Here is a 13,098-nt window from a genome sequence, read left to right as displayed (position 1 = left end):
TTATGAAACACAGGATGTTCTTTCCGCCTTTTTTTTATTTATCCGGGTGTATGATGAGCACTGTACACCCGTGTGTATAAACCACAGATTATATGAGATTAGATATGCAACATTGCTCTTGTCCCAAAAAAAAAACAATATTGCTATTAAACAAGCACGTTGAGCACCAACGAAAAAGAAAAGCCTCATGATCACTTGAGATAAAGTCTGTACAAAATTCTCAGTTTTTTCACTGCAATTACTTGCTCAACTAACAATCCATAGTAAGCTAAATGGTTCTGATGTTAATAAGATGGTACAAACCACGGATATACATCATCTAATACACACAAAATCTTTGACCGACAAGGATGTGTTTCCGAGATTAGCAGGAGCAAGGCACTCACAGGAAACAGCATCGGGCCTATTTATGTATAACCACAGTAAATGTGGATTGAAGCAACTAAACTGACAGCCAAATTCAGAGACACCCCCCCCCCCCCTCCCACCCCAAACAAATTTATGTGCCTCATACGACTCAGAATCACGATTTTCATGGCTTGCCTCTTCTGATGATCTAAGATTATTAGATCACATGGTGAGTGTATACATGGAGTTAAAGAAATCTACAATCTTCACTTCACAACAGGTTGCTTTTGTTCTTCATTCAACTCATCATCAGCAGAAAGGATTGAGATAATGGACGGAGGAAGACTTCTTAGCAACAATGTCAATAAACTCTTTGCAACAATGACAACCACCCTAAAAAATTGATCAAGTTCGTCTTCATATTGCTCATAGATAAAGAATGACGTGAACGCAAACACGAGCACTGCATTCATCCAGGTCAAGTAAGGGGAAAATAGAAGGAACAAGAAACATTTAATATTTCACTAATAACAAGTCAAAAAAGGATAATATACCTGATCCTAATAAAAAGGTTAATGAATGTGAGATCCACTTGAGAAAACACAGTAGAACTGCTGCCTGTAATAATCAACAAATGAGCACATAAAAAGCTGGGAAAAAGACACAGCATCAACATTTATATAAATTACTTTTTTATCATTTGCCAAATCATAATCTGCAAAACAGCTATAGCTAGCAACTTTATTCAAGTTCATACCACGGAAAAATGTAACAGTTGAGGTTGTATGAAGATGCACATCAAATCACTACAAGAGACAATATAGGTACCTTTATGAATAAGCTCCAATCCTCTCCGTGCGCCAACGTTTTAGCAAATTGTACCCCTTCATTCCAAATAAGTGCTACATTGTCAAGCATGTTTCTCATTGTTGGCTCTGAGATTGCTAAACAAGGGATAGATATCTTCTTGAAGCTGAAGTCAAATACATAGTAAAAACATTTAAGTAACTGGTCCCACTAAAAATCTCTTGAAAAGTAATTTTCACACAAGGTACGACAGTCCAAGTTTCTCAGAAAAATATGAAATCCAATAAGCATATCAGGCATTGGACCAATAGGCAACAGGAACTGTATGTTCATCAAACACTATCTATTATGGGAAGTCCAATGCTCCTGATCCCCTCAATCCCTCATTCCAAGTTGTAAAGTCCACCTATCTAGTATGGGAAGTCCCTATATATTGTCCTTGATATTTAACAAGTGTACGTTCAGCAAACATCTATCTCCGATCCACCCCACCCCACCCCCCCCCCCTCCTAACACAACATTGTTGATCAAATTACACTCACCAACTACACTACTAAGTCCTAAGAGTTTGTAAATAGTCAACATGGAAAACACTTTACATGTTCAAGGGGTAATATCAATTGCAATCCAACTATTGTAGATGGGTAACATGGCAATCACTCTACAACTTGGGATGAAAGTAATGATTACACTCCAGTAATTATCAGCCCATTTTGGGGTGACTCTGTAACTCGGTTAAGAGCCAACTGGTTGACAAGAGATATAGGAGTATAGGTTCACAAAAGACGTGGCAGAAATAAAAGACCGCACAGGTACCATAACTCAAGCACAGAACTGCATGCATATCTAAAGATTGCAACATGCCGAAACTTACATGTTAACTGGAAGAATGCTATTTACAATGAGAAAAAACGTGGCCAGCAAAAGGAGCCCAGCAGTAGATGAGATGAATGTTCGTCCACTAAGTAAAAACCAGTAGAACAATCCACACGTAATAAGAAAGCATGTAAATGTTTCCATCTCGTCCCTCCAAAGCAATATGTCAGCAACTGCACTTCCAGAAAAAGCAAGGAAAATGAAGTTAGAGAAAAAGTCAACAAACTTAATTAAAATTGTATATAAAACTGACAAGAAATACCATCCTCCGGATGTCATATAGGTGTCATAAGCGTAAAAGAAGGACTAAGAACAAAAAACACTAAGACCAATAGTTCAGGCACGAAACATGTATGACTTACAAAAAAACATATACTAAAACACGAGCAGCAAAAAGAGAAGCAACTTCTCAATAAGGCTTCTTTTTCAAATCATCATCCAAAATTTTTTTTGGCTGAATCAAAGGAATTGTTCACTGCATTCATGCCAAACTAGTCACCATACAATTTCACATCTGAACATGTAGGTTGGCATCAGAGGAACTGTTCATTGCATTCATGCCAAACAACATATCATGACTGAATGAAAAAGCTAGAAGCAATGATACCCCACTATGACTTAGATAATTGAAGGACATGGGCTCAAGTGGCCTCTACATAGAAAGGTGGTGATGCCGACTTGAGATTCTTCCCTAGACATTACTTAGAGAGGAGATTTGAGAACTGGGCTTATCATATTCAGGTAGTCACAAAAAGAGCTTAAGATTTTAGCACATTCTTCAAGGCATGATGATTGAACAACAATAATTGCACATATTTGTGCTAAAAGGAAATCAGATATATGAAGAACCATAGGAGAAAGTGACAACCTTTCCCATATCCCAGAATTTCTTCTGCTTTTGAATAATCCTTAAACTGGCGTTGTTTAGAGGGTAACGAGCTTTTAGCCAAATGAGAAAAAGACTTGACAGTCAAAGCAATACCTTCCTGCAGCCAGTGAGAGCACACAAATTGATTATAAACTCTCACAATCCTTCTTTATACATTATTCAGAAAAAAAGAGAAAGACTCTAACATTGAACTAATAACTCAAAAGAGCCACAAACATACAACATCATCTGAAGACATTATACATTCCTTAGTCTACTTTAGATAATGATAGATAGAGCTAAAGGTTTTATAGAACTAACTCAAAAAATAATTATGGGCTCACATCTTCACCCATTGCTTCATGTGAGTAGAAATGTGTCTGTTATATTAGAAATTGACCTACTAATCATTCTAATGGTATGCTCAAGGTCAGGGGATCAAGGGTTGGTAGAGAGAGAGAGAGAGAAATTGCCCAACTTGTAGTATATTTGTGTTTTATCACCTTTACTTTCTTATCTTTTATTATTATTAAGGAAAATATCTCCACAATGTCGGGCTTCCTTCTTACAAAATATTGATTACTAGGAAATTATAGTAGTTCAGAGTAGATATTATAACATTTTAATTGACAGAGTTGCAAGGTGTTCCCACAGACCAGACAACATAGTCACTTATAGTATTTGGAAGTGCCAAAAAAAATTTATCAAGATTCCTGGAAGAAGAAAAAAAACTGCTTCTGAGTACATTTCCAAACCTACTACCACTTAATCACTTATATACAATGCACAAGGAAAGAGAGAAGTATAGTAAAGGGTAATTTGGTGAAGTGAAGGTAAATCCTTAATTATGAGGGGTAGGAGCAATGTGACAACTAGTACCAAAGGGGATTATCTCTTTCCTATTGCAGATCTATAGAAAGTTCTGCTGCAAATTAAGTTAATTGTCCACTATTAAGTGTCCAACAAGGGATCTCATTCTTGACGTAAAAATGAGTATATACATTGGTAAAGAAGCATAACTTCGATTGCTATCCCAAAAAAATGAATAAAGATGACATGAAACAGACCAGTCACTTCTATTGTATAAGTTGCAAGCTAGAAATAACAATATAAATATAATGAAAGGCCTTAAAGCTTGCATAAGATGCATCCTTTTCTGACTGCTGCAAACCATTAATCTATCCAGACAGGTTTTAATAATAACCAAGTAAACCACATAAACAGAGGCACAACAAAAATAGGATAAAGCAATAATTAAGAGTTGGACAAGTTGGCAATATGGTCAAACACTTACATCCAAAGGAACAACAGGTGTGTAATTGATGTGCTCTTTAGCTGCAGAGCAATTAAAAGTTCTGGTAAACAGTGACGATTCAATAGCAAACTGAACTGACACTAAGAGGCCTTTGACATCAGATTCGGATTCCAGTTTGTAACTTGTCCACCTCAAAAGCGGAAGCAAAAAATTGACGATCTTAGGAGGAACTCGAATGCTTGGCCTGCATTATTGTTTTTTGACAATAAATTGACAAAATCAGAATAAAGGAATATAAATAATATAAAGAGCATAACAAATAAAAGCACAAGCAGTAATCTAACCACTGAGCAAGTAATACTATATACTACTAGACTACTAGTAGCACTTCGATAGTAAAATAATTATAAAAACAAAATACTAAACTCCATACATCATGGGAGATTAAGAGCAAGAAATTGTATTTTAAAAAATAAAAGTCATTAGTGATTCAAACTAATACTCTAAAACAAAGTAAATTCCAATTCCCAAGTGGCCAATTTTTAAAACAACAGTTAATCTTCTAATTGTGGTAACATTGTACTACTAAAATTTGTAGACAACATTATAACTACTTTAAAAGTGTGCCACCCATTGAGCCCAACCACCCCAAAAATGAAAGGAATGAAAACGCACAGTTAACCGATACAGTGGAAGACGAAAATGCAGATAAAAAAGTATTTTAACCAAAACAACCAAGGACTGCACCTTAAAAACCAAGCAAACATCTTTAAGTACACGTCGCTCGGGGTGACATTTCTTTTAGCATAGTGACTGACAATAAATGCATCATGTGACAATAACAATACACAAAGACACAGACAAAAGGACAAATTATATCTCTAAGGACAAATCCACATTATATCAGGGAGACAAGGACAGTGGTAGTATGGTACAACTTTGTATGACCATATTTTTTTTTCTAAAAACAAAAAAAGAGAAAATCTACTAATGTATAGGATGATAAGTCATCCAAAAACAGAAGTCGCAGAAGAAGCCATATCAGGCTCACTTCAAAAACTATGAATAATTATTATTTGTCCCAAGTATAAGAGACTAAGTGACGAAAAGGAAAAACACGTTTTAACAGAAGAAAATTTGGGACATCCAAATAGTTGATATAACATACAAGTATAGCCAGTTATATAGACAATTATAGGTAAATATTATAGCATATATTCAACTGTATATGGAAAAATATGGCAAAAACCAATGGTGGTCAGTAGTCTCCAAAAGAGGTTTCCACTAGGTTCCCTAGAGATTCCAAAATGGGAAAACACGACATTTGTGAGGTTTCTGTGCAACAAAGGCTGAGAGAACTAGGTTCTTCATCAATCGATACAAATCACCATGTGACAATCATACAACACTTCCCGTGTCAGTGAACAAACACTGAAGAGAAAGCTAAAATGCCTTAAATCTGACCAAAACATAATTTCATTCCTATCAAACTTATAACTACCTAGCAAAAAAAAAAAAAAAAAAAAAAAAAAAGGAACTACTCCGTAAATAAATCTTCAACGCACCTTTTATATCCCAAACCTTCATATATCCGAGATACAAACTCCCAATAGTTCCTTGGCTCGAGATTTGTGATAAAAAATGCCTAAATATGACATCACGGAGCAAATCTTAAATATAAAGGCCAAATAGTAATAAAATGCACTGAGCAAGACTGCAAAAAAAGTTTAAAACAATGAATTACCTTTCCAGCCACAGAATTTTTTTGAGAAATAAGAGCTTCTGCAGCACATATATGAGCATGGGCCACATTCTCAACATAGGTGAAGTCAGAGAGACTGTCACCACTGCCTAAAACAAACTGGAAAAGGGAGATATGTCCATGATAAGGAATTAACTTTAAAGAACGGGGAAAAAAATGATTTGGCACATACACCTGATATAAAGCATATGAAAGAAAACAACAACAACAAAAAAAAAAAAAAAAAAAAAAAAAAGGAAGAGAAAAATAAGTGAATAATTGTTTCATAGAATACGAAATATAAACTAGAAAATTAACGCAAATAAAGTTGTGCAGTCATGTAAGTTAGATTTTGAAGGAAGGTATCTGAAATCTGAAAATTATATAACATAGGAAAGAAATTAGAAAAAAAGAAAATTACTCCTCCACTTTCTTATTCATCCCGTTCCCATTCTTCCCAAACACCCCACTCTAATTTGTCCCTTGCAATCTATATCAATTATAATCTTTCAGTCACTCAACTCCTCTCTCTTAGCCTCTCCTGCCATGGCAACAAAAAATTTACCCGGCAACATAAAGCGTTTAAATTCCAAAAATCGTCATAGTTAAATTCTCAATATAATTTTTAGCTAAAGACCCTAGATCTGCAAAACTAGAGTCGTTCGATTGTGTTAGTCAGTTGTGTCGTAACTGTATATCACATATTCACATCACCCAGGGCTTGAAGAAAAAGATTAACACTGTGACTTTCCGTGGGATACGTGCATTTTATTTCATCACTGGCCACTACGCTTCAAGGGGCTTCCAAACGAAACAAGTTGCTATTCCTAGATATATTTCTAAAATATCTTACATTTCTTTGCACTTTGGGTTGCAAGAATGTAGGGAAAGAACAACAGCTTACACTGAGAAGTTCTGGAAATCTGCCAGGCGATGTTATATTGCAGATCATACAAAACTATTTGGGCCATTTGGCAAACAGCTATAATTCTCAAACTCTTCATTTCATCTTGCTTACAAATGTTGCATACTTGATACTTCACTTTGGACCAACAATAGTTTGATTAAACTAAAAAAGAGCAATAAAAAGCTTGGCACATACAATAAGCAAGTCTCTGTAACTTAAGCAATTAGAAAATGTACTTCATTGTGGTATCTAGCTAAGTAGAAGCTGCAATGACACTGAACCCTGCTCCACCCAAAGCCAACCCAGAAAAATAGGCTTACTCATATTCCGTACACATGCTCAGTGAAAGGGATGGTGTCAAAAAGAGGATATAGACATGAATAATTACCAGACCTTTGCCCAGACAGAATTTGCTTGATTCACCATAGCATGCACCAGATGTGTATCTGATGGTCCAAAGATATTGCTGGGACGGAGAACACAGGTCAATAGATCATCATGGTTGTTAGCATACAAAACAAGTGCTTCTGCTTGAGCCTTCATTTCCGTTAACATGTCTGTATACTGTATCAGTGTAGGAAGTCAATTAGAACCTCATATGTTTCAAAAAAGGTGTGAACAAAGAATAAGAAAAGGAACTTCATCGAATGAATACATACTTTCCACGGGTAGAGCACGGATTCATCCCCATTTCTAATATGATGAGAACCGTCAAAAGCGACATCAGCAGAACTGTTGTATATTAGTCGTTTGACTTTACACTCTTGGCAAGCATATATGACATTCTTGGCACCTGATGAACAGCATAGAGATAATTCATATTGTAGTAGTTCTGCAACAATCATAAACTCCATCTGAATTAAACATTCTCATTTGAAAAGAACTTACCTTGAACAATGAACATGTAGCTTTCGTATAGATTACATTGGGATGCATCCAAGGTTTCAGCAACAAAAACAACGGACGAACCATCAATAGCTGCAGTGGAACAAGGTAAGAGTAATTAAGTCATCAAATCTCAGTCTGCTGAAGGTTTCACAATTAGAAGAGAACACTGTAAGATAGTGATAACAGGGACCGATTTAAACAGGTAATATTAGACGAGATCAACTTGTCATCCCAAGACTTAAAATATCCAAAAGCAATGAGAAGCGGTCTCACTATTGCAGGCTAAGAAAAACTCCAAAATGAGCACAATTAACATGTGTAAGCAATGGTTCAATAAAAACGGAATGATCATCCTACTTAGAATACTAAACAGAACTGTTTGAAAGAACTAAGCCAAATACCAAAGGAAACAAAGTCAATGAGCCTATATATTGACTCCAAACACCGTGATCCTTCATCGTAGGCAAACAATAAAACTAGATTCCTTGAACAAACATAACATATCAACACTGTAACACTAGGTGCAATTAGGCCTGGTTATTGGGTAGGGCTACCCAATGGCAAAAGGGTCGGGCCTAATACTAAAGGGTTTTGACCCTTTAATTTTTTAATGGACAGGGCTTTTATAGGGTCTTATTTTATAGGGTTTTTATAGGGTTTTATTTTATAGCCCAATAATTTAATAATTAAACTAAAGAGCCCAATAATAATTGTAAGGGTCAGCAGTCAGCTACTACCTCTCTTCCATTTTCTCTCTCCTCCATTGAAGCCACTCAGAGTTCTCCATTGAAGCGCAACTTCAGAGTTTTCCATTAAAGCACTCAGAGTTCTCCATTGAAGCGCAACTTCAGAGTTCTCCATTGAAGCGCAACTTCATAGTTCTCCATTGAAGCGCACTCAGAGTTCTCCATTGAAGCAGCGCACTCAGAGTTCTCCATTGAAGCCGCGCACTCAGAGTCTCAGGTAACATCATTTTCTCTCTCTTAATCTGTTATTCAATTTTAATATCTGATTGAAGATCCGGTTTAGGTTATATGATGTGATCGAAAATCAATTCAAATTGGATTTTCTTCTGGGTGATTTTGCTTCTTACTTGAGCTTGGAGAGTGATAAAAGGATTGTGGGTAATTTTGCTACTTATGAGTCTGTTGTTCTTGGTGTTGCTAATGCTGATTTATTTTGGTGTTTTTAATTATAATTTGGGAGTTTTTTTTGCTTGATTATAATTGTGTTTGATCTGAACTCATGGATGAATGATTATAACCCTTAATTTTGTGTGCTAATCATGTCACATATTTTCTGCACTTGTGCCATTGAATGTTTTCATTTCTATATTAGCTACAATTTGAAAATACTTGAATTAAATCAAACCAATAAAGGCTTGATAAAGTATACTATTAATCCATCTATATATTCATACAAAGCCCATATTATCTACTAATATATGTAGTACTTTGAATGAATATAATGTGACTAAGCTGATGATTTAATTATAATTTGGGAGTTTTGCTTGATTTGATTATAGTAGTATAAGAATTGACTAAACTAGCATGATTATAGAACGAGAAAGCAAATGTGGTACTTGTGTGTTGACTGTTAAGGTTAGTGTAGTTGTGATACTACTACTACTACACTGAATTGGAGGCTGGACACTTATAAAATTTAACTATGTAGTACAAGTAGTATTTGTTTTATTACTTGTATGTTTTCGGCGGTGAATTATCCTACTTCTAATGTGTATTTTAAAGGTGCATGGATGGTGCATCGCCATTTGCTTGAGGCGGAGAAAGGTCCTTATGATTATTTAAAGGAAATGGTGAAACCAATGCTTGAAAAATTTGACAAGTATTGGTCGGATTACAATTTTTACTTGTCATGTGCCGCCATTCTTGATCCGAGGTACAAAGTGAAATTTGTGGAATATTGTTTTAGTAAGTTATATGGAAGTGTAGAGGTCTCAAGACGAATTAACTTGGTGTTGGGAACTATGAAGTCAATGTTTGAGGACTATAAGTTGCAATATGCTAGTAGTTCACCTATTGTAGTTGCTCCTTCTCCTCCTAGTACTTCCGGAGCTAGAAACTACTTTGATGATTATGACCATTTTGTCGGTACTAGTGCAAGATCTCAAGTAGGAAAGTCACAACTTGAGATGTACCTAGATGATGATGCTTTAGATCTCAATTCACAATTAGATATTTTGGAGTTTTGGCATCAAAGTTCTGTGAGGTATCCTGTGGTATCTAAGATGGCACGGGATTTGTTGACTATTCCTATAAGTACTGTAGCTTCGGAGTCTGCTTTTAGTATTGGAGGAAAGACTGTTTCGGCATCGCGAAGTTCATTAAAGTCAAAAACAATTCAAGCTTTAGTATGTATGCAAGATTGGCATCGTGAAAGCAATCACGTAGAGGTTGATAGTGAACTTGAAGATGAAATCATTGAAGAAGAAGAGGATGATGATGCAGACCCTTTCTACTAGGTAATATTCTCTTGTTCATTTCTCTACTAATAGTTCTGTTTTTTAGTCACATTACATTAAAGTAGTAAAGATTTGCTTGGTAGTGGCTGTTTCTGTCCTTGCTGGGTGCAACTTATGTCTGACTTCTGTTTTTTTTTTTTTTTTTTTTTTCTGCTGGGGGCTGCAGGTCTTGTTTCTGTGTGCTGCTGGCTTTTTGGTTCTGTAGTTGCTTGTGTTGGTGTGGCTGGGAGGTGCTTTGTAGCTGCTGCTGTTGCTGGAGGCTGTTCTGAGTTCATGAAGCACTCAGAGCCAAAGAGCTTGTTTCATTCCTACTGCTGCTTCATTCTTTTGTGGTATCTGAGAACATTTGCTAAAATGTTGGCAATGAACTAGACCATTCTAGTAGTATTTCGTAAATCTAGAAACTAGTATATTACAATTGATGTAACAGGGTTAGTACTCTTGGTGAACTTATTTTGGCGTGCTGGTTTTCTCTACACAGGCTCTACTTCTGGTTTTATTTTGATGTGAAAGATTTTTATGAGACTTTGATCCTGCATATATCTTTGTCTGAGCACAAGTATACTATTTAAAGATTAGTATACCATTTAAAGATTAGTATGCTATTTAAAGATTAGTAGAAGTTAATGGCCCGTTAATGGCCCGTTTTACTTTTACCTCGACCCTGACCCGACCCTGACCCGCATTGACCCTGACCCGACCCTGACTTGCTAAATATTCATCATGACCCGCAACCGACCCGCCCCGCTAATGACCCGCACCGACCCGCCCAATAACCACCCCTAGGTGCAATATATCAATAAATCAGACTTCAGCATTGAATTTTTCTTCCTGTCCTTCAAATAATCACAACACTAAAAATGAGGTCATGATCAAAATGACTACATTTCGATTAAAACGAAGATAAACTACTTTAACTTCATCAATTTGCTCCAACAATGTTGTATCACCATACACTTCTAATTCAGAACAATTTCAACCAAATCACTTCTAATTCAGAACAATTTCGACCAAATCAATCAAATTATCATTCTACAGCTTAATTCTCCAACAACAACATAAAACAAATCAAAATTATCACCATAAAATGAACAAATCAACAACATTAAACTTCAAAGAACCCTAAAAACCAAAAAAATTACCTCGAACAAGCTGAGATTTATCACGAACATCAACTTGAAAATACGAAACACGACCATCAGAAACAGCGTCAGAAACAAGAGAATTCTGCTCAACATTGAGATTCGGAGAAGAATCGGCGATTCTGACAATCCAATTACCGAGCTTCAAGAGGCGTAAAACGAGGAATCGGCCGACGAAGGATTGGCCGCCGATGACGACGCAGGTTGAGCTAGGGTTAGGGATGTGATCTTCCGCCATTGATGAACTGCAACTGATAACTGAGGAAGAGGAGAGAGAATGGCGGGGAAAATGAAACGTAAAGATTGAATTTGAGAGAGGAGAGAGAAAGTTTTGGTGGGGGGAAGTGGTGGAGCCGCTGTATCCACCACTAATTTAGTTTGCTGCAAAAAGATGTGTTAATTCTTCTGACAAAATATAAAAGGACAATTAAAGGACGAATTTATTAGTATTATTACGTATTTACGTCTATGTTTAATTTTTTATTTTGTGATCTTCCTTTTGTTTTTAGTCATGGGACTCATGCCTCGTTTAGCTTAAGTGTAAGGTGGCACGAGCCATGTCGTGCGGTGTGAGGTGCACCGTGTCTCGTAAGTCGTGTTATCTCATGCTCGTGCCAATTATTCAAAATTATAATCATACATAGTTTGTTCATGTTATGTAAAGCAGACCGGTCTCACTTGTGTCAAATTTTGATGATTATCCATACACGGTTCATGTCCATTTGGCGTGCCGTGTTAGGCTTGTGATGGATTTGCGTTGAATTGGGTTAGTGTAAGCGAAGATATATATGTAGATGAAGTCCTTCTTACTTAAACTCATCTACATCATTTAGTAAGTAGTAACCTTCGCAATATAATATATAATTGTCTTTACATTGAAAATCAAGGAAATCAGCTTTATATAGTTATAACTAATTACTATAGATTTTTGTTATTTTTGTGATGCATAATAAATTCTTACATTCGGAGTGGAATTGTGATGGTCATGGTGAAAATGGTGATCATGATGGTCATGTTAGAAAATTAGAATGGAAGATGTGTGGTTATTGTTTGATTGTTAGGGATGGTCGGTAATTGGTTGTCTAACAAAGAAATTTGATAATTACCACCAACTATTGTTGTCAAAATTGAAAATACCACCTCAAGTTTTTTTTATTTTTAAAATTTTACCACCTAGTTTTTTCCAAAAGTTTTCAAATTCCCACCTTTAATGCGACATGAAATCATCATGGGCCCACACTTTCGTTTTCCCTCTCTCTTCCCTCGATTTCCCTCTTTCTTCCCACGATTTCCTTCCAATTTCATCTTTAAGTTTGATTTCAAATACAAAAATTTCGCAAATTAGGTTATAATTGCTACAATCTAACCTACAACGAACTGAATTAAGTAGTTTAATTAGGGTTTGGGTAATTAATTTGGGGGTTTTTGCTCAATTCAAAAAATTAGGGTTTATGAATTTCTTAAATCTTATTCGTCAGTTTTGCTTAGTTGGCGAGTGAATTTTTTAAATATAAAATAAATTATTAATCTAATTTTTCATTGTTAAATTAATACATTTTCTTATGTGGCGCGCCGAATGATCCCGAAAAATGCCTACTTTATTTATATATATTAGATTTAAGTAGTAGTTTGTGATTTCTTATAATTTATTTGTCTTATTTTCCAATAATATGAAATTTCAGTAGTAGTAGTAGTTCATGGGAGGGAAATTGTAAGTGGTGGGCCCCACAACCGGAGTTTCTCGTCGAAATAGTAGTCAAGGTAGTGCTACTCAAACTTTTTTG

General features: G+C 35.8%; 1 protein-coding gene across 1 annotated transcript; it reads right to left on the bottom strand.

The window, feature by feature from the left end:
* Positions 1-490: 490 nt before the first annotated feature.
* Positions 491-11,726, bottom strand: LOC110738779 (3beta-hydroxysteroid-dehydrogenase/decarboxylase-like). The gene is made up of 12 exons (XM_021919208.1): positions 11,315-11,726; positions 7,691-7,780; positions 7,462-7,595; positions 7,196-7,366; positions 5,899-6,015; positions 5,720-5,799; positions 4,194-4,398; positions 2,900-3,017; positions 2,030-2,204; positions 1,177-1,321; positions 903-966; positions 491-811 (listed from the first exon to the last, which is right to left on the bottom strand). Exons 1-12 carry the CDS (start codon positions 11,550-11,552, stop codon positions 615-617), a joined length of 1,734 nt encoding a protein of 577 aa, XP_021774900.1. The 5' UTR covers positions 11,553-11,726; the 3' UTR covers positions 491-614.
* Positions 11,727-13,098: the final 1,372 nt, after the last annotated feature.

The sequence above is a fragment of the Chenopodium quinoa genome, unplaced genomic scaffold (assembly GCF_001683475.1).
Source record: "Chenopodium quinoa cultivar QQ74 unplaced genomic scaffold, ASM168347v1, whole genome shotgun sequence".
NCBI lineage: Eukaryota > Viridiplantae > Streptophyta > Magnoliopsida > Caryophyllales > Amaranthaceae > Chenopodium > Chenopodium quinoa.
Note: the sequence above shows the minus strand (reverse complement) of the source record. Positions and strands in the feature narration are given on the sequence as shown.